This window comes from Capsicum annuum, chromosome 6 (assembly GCF_002878395.1).
Source record: "Capsicum annuum cultivar UCD-10X-F1 chromosome 6, UCD10Xv1.1, whole genome shotgun sequence".
NCBI lineage: Eukaryota > Viridiplantae > Streptophyta > Magnoliopsida > Solanales > Solanaceae > Capsicum > Capsicum annuum.
In genome coordinates this window covers 204763572-204771132 of record NC_061116.1, presented here as the reverse complement: position 1 = coordinate 204771132, position 7561 = coordinate 204763572, and the positions used below count along the sequence as shown (strand labels likewise).

The 7561-nt window shown below is 31.9% G+C and overlaps 1 protein-coding gene and 1 pseudogene across 1 annotated transcript; one reads left to right on the top strand and one right to left on the bottom strand.

Annotated features, from left to right (window-relative positions):
- Window positions 1-335: 335 nt before the first annotated feature.
- On the bottom strand, window positions 336-1500 carry LOC107874774. Its single transcript, XM_016721518.2, has 2 exons — window positions 1184-1500; window positions 336-773 (listed from the first exon to the last, which is right to left on the bottom strand). The coding sequence occupies exons 1-2, from the start codon at window positions 1362-1364 to the stop codon at window positions 565-567; spliced, it is 390 nt and encodes a 129-aa protein (XP_016577004.1). The 5' UTR covers window positions 1365-1500; the 3' UTR covers window positions 336-564.
- Window positions 1501-2871: 1371 nt separating this feature from the next.
- Window positions 2872-6541, top strand: LOC107873955 (annotated as a pseudogene).
- Window positions 6542-7561: the final 1020 nt, after the last annotated feature.

The window sequence follows — 7561 nt, the reverse complement described above, 5'->3', positions numbered from 1 at the left end:
AACTTGGACACAGTGTAAGTACAACAATAAACTAACACAAGGGGAAGGGAATACGCAAGCTTCCACAAAAGTAGTTCTTCTCCAAAAAAAATTCCTACAAAAATCCAAGCAAAACCCATTTACCCAAACCCAACAAGCTGCTAGTATATACTAGCTTTTCAAGTGCAGAAAAAACATGTTGAGTTTACTCGAAATTAAATGTGCTAGTATACACTAGTACCTTCAAGCAATATTTTGTTTTGTACTAACATCTATCACCAGGAAAGGATACACAATTTTTTAAATATTTCTCATGTGTATTTTGTACTGTTAAAGAAATGAATCTCGGACGTAATTTCACCATCAGAGCTATCTCAAAACATGAATAATATCCAAGATCATATAAAGAGATCAAATCAACCTTGTCCCATCGATGCGAGACTCAACAAAAAGCACAAGAAAGAACTTAATTTAGAAACCAATCAAGTTTCGATACACCAAATATTCCAAGTAATTTCCATACTACAACCATATTGGGAGGGCCTAAAAATGTATTTTCTTAATTGCTAACCCCGCAAGTACTGATCAATAAAAGAATTCCAAGTGATGCACCCTATCTTTGAGAATTTCAGCATACAAAGCTCTACGATTTGCTGGCATCTCCAAAACCTTCTTCCCACAAGAATTTCTATATCCTCTTCTGTATTTCTCCCCATTACTCTTTGAATCATTCACATCTGCTGCAAAATGAACTCTTTTCTTCTTCTTCTTCGCGAAACTCATGTTCTTTTCACCTGTCGCATTCAACACACGAATGCTAATTATTAATATCTTCACTTATGTGACACTTTTCATTCTTCTTAGATACAAACTAGGTGAATTTTGACTAATCATGACAAGACTTTGCAACTTGTAATATTTTTGAATATTTGAATTTTAATTTTAAAATATTAAATTAATTCAATTCAATTTAATTTAGAAATTAGTTATATATATTAACTCGATAAGTGAAAACACTAAGAGAGTAATCCTAGTAGTCTAGTTGGTTGATTATTTGAACTTTTATGTTATTGGCGAGGGTTCGATCCCCTTCCCCATTTCGCCCTCATCATACCCAATTTTACCCCCAAATTTTTTATTTTTATTTTTAAAAAAGAGGAAAATCCAAATCTTCCAAGAATCTAGGAGAAGTTATTAATGGTACCTGAAGATAAGCAGGACTTGAGTATACACTTTCCCTGTGGAGATGATTCTTGAACATTCTTGGTAAGTTCAAGCTGAGCAATTGCCATATACTTTTCCCTAAGCTGATCAAACAAAATGACGGTGCAGGCAGAAACAGCCATGGCTGTTGCCACGACCAATCCCATCAAATTACCAGACATGATAATAAATGGTAGAGTTCAATTGATAAAATTGATTTAAAAATGGTGTATATAGAATTGATGATTAATTTGCTTAGATAGCTGGCTAACACCAACAAATTTGTAAGTTGATACACACACTAGTTGTCGTTGCCATATCAAGAATCTGGATATGGTCAGATACTTCTATATTATATTATATTATATATATATATATATATATATATATATATATATATATATATATATGGATTTCTAATAAATATTGATGTTGAAGTCACATTGATTATGCATGAAACTTTTGTTTTATTAGTCTGTAATACTCGTTTTTTGAATTAGTTTTGTGGTTAAATTAAATCTAAGACGCATTACATATCAATTTTTGTGAATAAATCAAATCTAAGACACAATACTTATTCATTTTCAGGCTTAAATTAAATTCAAGACACGTTATTTACCATGATATTATAGTGAATCTTGATCAAATTTTCAATTTACTTGATATTGATCATTTATAGTGTAAAAGTAGCTGATCTCATTATATGATTTTGATAATTATTACTTTTTAAAGTCGAATTAGGCTCGAATTTCATTTTTATACCAATTAATTTGTAGCCATAGAAATAGTATTCTAAGCTATTAGTATACTAACTTTTTTGCTTGGTAAACCGCGAAGATCACCCATTTATCGAGCCTTATAAGAAGTCTAAGGTTCTCGTTCTTCATCAATATGAGATTCCTTCTTTTCATTTCACCTTTCATGTATAGATCCCGATATTCTTTATTTGAATTTCACTAACTGATCTGGTGCATGCACGTTAGTGGACCAAGATAATTCAACTTCACAATTGTTCAGGATCGCAGAAGTGCACGTCAAATTGTATGCAGCTCTAATACCATATTAATGATGATGACTCTGATACCATATTGTATTAAACCTTGAATCTGATTCGCGCATCAAAAACAAGCTCGAAAGGAATAAAACTATTTAAATCTTATATATATATATATATATATATATATATATATATATATATATATAAATTCTTCATCAATATAAAATTCATTTCATTAATCATTTATAACTTTAGATTTCAATAGTGCACCGCATGACAAGAGAAAAGAGAATAAAAAAGATAGTTGATTGGTTAAAATTTTAAGTTATATAGATCTATATGTTTAATATATTGAATAGAAAAATATGAATTGATGAAGTTATGTCAATGTGTCTAAAGAATTATAGAGACGTGAAAGTTCTCAATTCTCCTTGGCGTTAGAAGTTGATACTTCCTTTCATTCATTTTATATGTTACTTTGTTCATTGCACGACTCTTAAAAAATATTAACTAAGATTGTAATAAACAAAATTATTTTTATTTATTTTTTAACCTCAAATTAGTACTACTTTTTTTTACTACAATATTTTTTCATAGGAATAAATATGGAAACAAGCAACTAATTACTCTATTTTAAAATAGTTGATATGTTTATTAAAAATATTTGTTTCAAACACTTGTCAGTTAAAAAGATGAAGAGAGTATCATCTTTTTTTTTTAAATTTTACCCTTGACATAATTGTTCTAGAATAAAGAGAGATATAAATAAATAAAAATTAAAGAATTATAAAAAATATATTAGTCAAATTACATTTCTGATTAATTTTTTCTTAATATTTGTGCAGATTTAGACTTGCCAACTATTTTGAAACAAAGAACATAATTATATTTTTATTTTCTAAAATAACAACTATTTTAACAGACTGTGTTAATAACTACAACAACTAAATGAATTGAAAGAAATAGCAAATTAGAAAATTTCGGTTAGTCTTATGCACTCTTAGTTTGTAATTAGGTGGTTCAGTTTGGGGAAATTGCATGCCATAGGCCCAAATATGAGTGGCTTTAGATATTTGACCCCAAGTAAGAGTGTCTTTAAAAAATAACCTTCCTTACTTTTTAATGTACTAAAAGTATCATTTTGTCCCTCTACACCTCAAATATATATTTTTAAACTTTCCATATTCATTTATCTCTCAAATTTTATTTTTTATTTTTTTTATTTTTTCATTACTTTTTTCACTTTTTTCTTTAAATTTATTATTCTGTTTTTTTATTATTTTTATTTTTTCCTTTAACTTTATTTTCATGTTCAGGTTGGCATTGTAGCTTCAACTGTCATCGACTCTACTCCATTCTACATTTTCACCGTCGACAGTATACTCGTCCGTATTGAATTGTTTAGAAAAGCTCTTTCTCCAGCACCAGGACCATCTCCGGAGATATCTCCAGCACCCGCACCTGATGCATCTGTACCTATTGCGGATGCTAGCTCCCCTACTCCAATGATCTCCGACTGGTGATCCGGAGAACGGTCCAGCAGCTGATTCAGAGAATAGTATGATGGGTAAGAAGAAGAACGTCGGTACCATATGTGGCAGATTTTGATTCGAATGCTTCGCAATTCATTTTTTATCAGAGACATCCTTTCATCTGTGACATTGAAGCATTTAATAATCTGTCGAGCTTGAACACTGATTTTTGGGCGTTCATCGAGTGTGGATTGAATACGTTGAAATGGTTGGTTTACTATCTTTAAGCTTTTCATTTTGTCATTTTTGTACTTATGGTAACACATATATTCTAATTGTATTTATTTTTGATGTATTTTAAGTGCCAAAAATATATTCGTTAAAGAAAAAGATGTACTACCCGAATGTTTAGTGTTTGGCTCTTGTGCTGTGGATTCAAAGGAGTGGTTTTATTCACTTGCAACTTGTGGTCGACCTTTGAATGACACGATATTATCACTTGCTATCCTGATCTATATTTAGATTGGCTAATATCTACCTGCTATCTTTGTAACTTTGGTGTAAAGTTGTAACTTTTCTATTCACTAGTAGAGCCAAGTGTATAGTTAGAGGGGCGAAAGGAGGTTATTCGATTTTTAGTTTAATCTTGATTTGTTTACCAGTTTTAACTTTATTTTCATTGTAGAAACAAAGCCAATGTTGTTAACAAGATCCTTCATGTTTCGATTCATTATCCGATCACAAGGTTTGGCTCATTTCTTGGTTGCATGATACTAAGTAGGAGCTTGGCCATAGAATTTATAAAGTTGGAGTTGAAGATATGTTTAATTTGTATGTGGGGTTACTGACATGTTAGGAAGTTAGCTGCACAAATAGCGAACAAACAGCAGAAACCAGCAGTTGAGGTACAGTGTCTATCCCCTCCTGATTTATTTTATAACTGAGCTGCTGTTAACATTGTATATCCACAGATAACAAAGCCACCAATCCTAATGACACCAATTAGAAATAAAACAGAAGACTGCATTATTATCGATGCTGAAGATTACAAGGCCACTGGATATTCTGACGTGCCAATGTTTGTGCAGCATATCGAAGTAATGATGGAGGAAATTGATAGGATAGTAAGCTTATATGATCTATATATCTTGGTTATGAATATATTTCTTGTGGATTGCCATTGATGTGTTAAATCTTTGATTCAGGATGAGAAAATTGAGATGAAAGATGCAGAAGATTAGTTAGTTGTGGACATAGACAGTTCTGATAAAAAGAATGAACTCACTGTAGTGGAATACATTGATGACATCTATGCTTACTACAAGAAGGCTGAGGTAGAGATGTTATCTCCACTCTCCCTATTTGTTTGTTAGAAGTTTTTTTTGTTTACAACGTGTACATGCTTATTACCCCACTGTGTGAGAATACACTGGGTTTGTTGTTATTGTTCTACATGCTCATTAGGATTATGGCGTGTAGAGTTAGCAGAAGTCCCATATTTTTTAACTGATTATCTAATTCTTTTGGATTGGATCTCATTAAGCTTAATAGATTTCCAAATAACTCACAAAAGCTAGTCTAATTTCAATATGAATTGTAATTTATAGTCAGTAAAATAATAGGTGCAGAACATAGGATAAATAGACGCACGGAGGGTATACTTGGGTTGTTTCTGTTGTAATGTTATTCTATCAAGGATGATTATTGTTTCAATTTTAATTGGAAATCTGGAAAGAAATGAAGGTGTATTTTTTACCCTTTTCTTTTACTGTCATTTTTAATTGCAAATCGCTGGCTGCATCCCTCTAAACTATATGAAAAAATAATTTGATATCAATGAGAGGATGAGAGGCATCCTCATTGACTGACTGATTGAGGTATATAGTGTTTACTGTTCCATGTCATTTCTGAGTTTTATGAAGAAGAATGTGATAATTTTAGGTGTCATTTAAGGTCTAATCCAATTTATAGGTTCACTACAAGTTTGAACTGGTGGAAGAGACTTTGTATTTGACTATGAATCTCATCAATAGATTCCTGGCAGTTCAGTCAGTGATTAGGAAAAAACTTTAGCTTGTTGGAATAACAACTTTGCTTCTTGCCTGCAAGTATGAAGAGGTTTTTGTACCTGCAGTGGAGGATCTAATTTTGATCTTTGACAAGGCTTATGCCAGAAAAAAATGCTTGAAATGGCTAGTTTAAAGACCAAAATCTTACATTATCAGGACTTGTATCTCCATTTTGTTCTTCCTCGCTAAATGATTTTAATTGTTTTCTTATCCACAAGAGAAGGTGATGGTTAATGCCTTACAGTTCAACATGACAGTACCTACAACTTATGTGTTTATGCGGCAGTTCCTTAAAGCCTATCAGTCTGATAAGAAGGTTGGTTAAATGTCTTTTTCACATGAAAAAGTAACGCAACAATCTGAATCACTACTCATACAACTTTTTGTCATTTTTCAAATCAGGTGGAGCTTATGTATTTCTTCTTGATTGAGCTGTGTCTGGTTGAATATGAAATGCTTAGATTCCCACCATCAATGCTTGTTGCTGCAACTATCTTTACTGCTCAGTGCACTCTCGGTGTGTCTAGAGAGTGGAACACAACCTGCAAGAAGCATAGCAGCTACGCCAAGAATCAGATTTTGTAAGTATATTTTGTTTTTAAAGATACTTGTAAATGTACATCCCTTTAGCGAATAGACAAAGATGTGTAATTGTGTGCCTTAGTTTCTACAACAGGGAATGCTCAAAATTGATGGTTTCTTTCCATCAGAAGGCAGCAGTTGGGAAGCTTACTGGCGTACACCGAAACTACAGAACGTCTAAATATGGCAATGCTGCAAGATGTGAACCAATTTCTTTTCTGTTAGAAGCCAGGTTCTAGGATAAGAAAAACACATGAGGGAGAACAGAATACTTTGCCAGTAGTTGTGTTGAATGAAATTGTTGATGTGTGCGCAACATATGTTGCCCCAGGCTCTACGGAAGGGAGAAGGATGTTTTTGAGTTCTTTTGCTACTGAGAGAACCATGTGTTTATTTTTTTTTTCATGTACATTGTTTGACATTGCTGGTGTTTTGTGAAATATCTTGCTTTCCATACTTTTTCTTTTTGTTGAATACAAACATTAGAAAGTTAAAATTTCTTCTTAACGGTATAAAGCTTAATGATTAGAAGCTGGGACACATAACACACTTAACAACTAATGTGACTAGAAGCTTGGTGGACACACTTAAAAAGCCTTCATATATATATGTACCCTATAAAACAATAATTTTATCAGTTGGTCTCGAGAATAAAGAGTGTCAATGTCAATAATACTAGTGCGAGAGATGTAACAAATTCGCATATTGGACTAACGTATTTATTAACTAGGTCCCTATTTTAGCTCGTTCAATATTATTTGGGCTAAACATGTAACTCAATGATTGAAGCGCCATAAGCAAAAAATGCATATTGAAACCTGTGTTGAGCAAAAGAATATTAGTAACAATTTGTATTTGATGTTTATAATCACAGTACAACAATTTTTTAAACTCTTGCCCATGAGGCAAGAGTTGCATATATGTTAATAATCTAATCAGTGCAATTAAAGAATAAACTTTTGCCTCTTGGGCAAAAGTTTTTAATTTAAACAGTATAGCATTTGTATAACAATTTTCTAAATTAAGTCTTGCCCATGAGGCAAGAGTTGCATATATGTTAATAATCAAATCAATACAATTAAAGAATAAACTTTTGCCTCTTGGGCAAAGGTTTTCAATTTCAACAATTTTCTAAACTAAGTCTTGCCCATGAGGCAAAAGTTGCATATATGTTACTAATCTAATTAGTGCAATTAAATAATAAATTGTTGCCTCTTGGGCAAAAGTTTTCAATTTCAACAATTTTCTAAAGTCTTGCC

Excerpts from the sequence above, each read along its gene's own strand:
- LOC107874774 (XM_016721518.2), bottom strand. The coding sequence starts at position 1,364 with ATGTCTGGTAATTTGATGGGATTGGTCGTGGCAACAGCCATGGCTGTT. Across the intron at positions 774-1,183 it reads CAAGTCCTGCTTATCTTCAG|GTGAAAAGAACATGAGTTTC; the intron begins GTACCATTAATA and ends TGAATGCGACAG.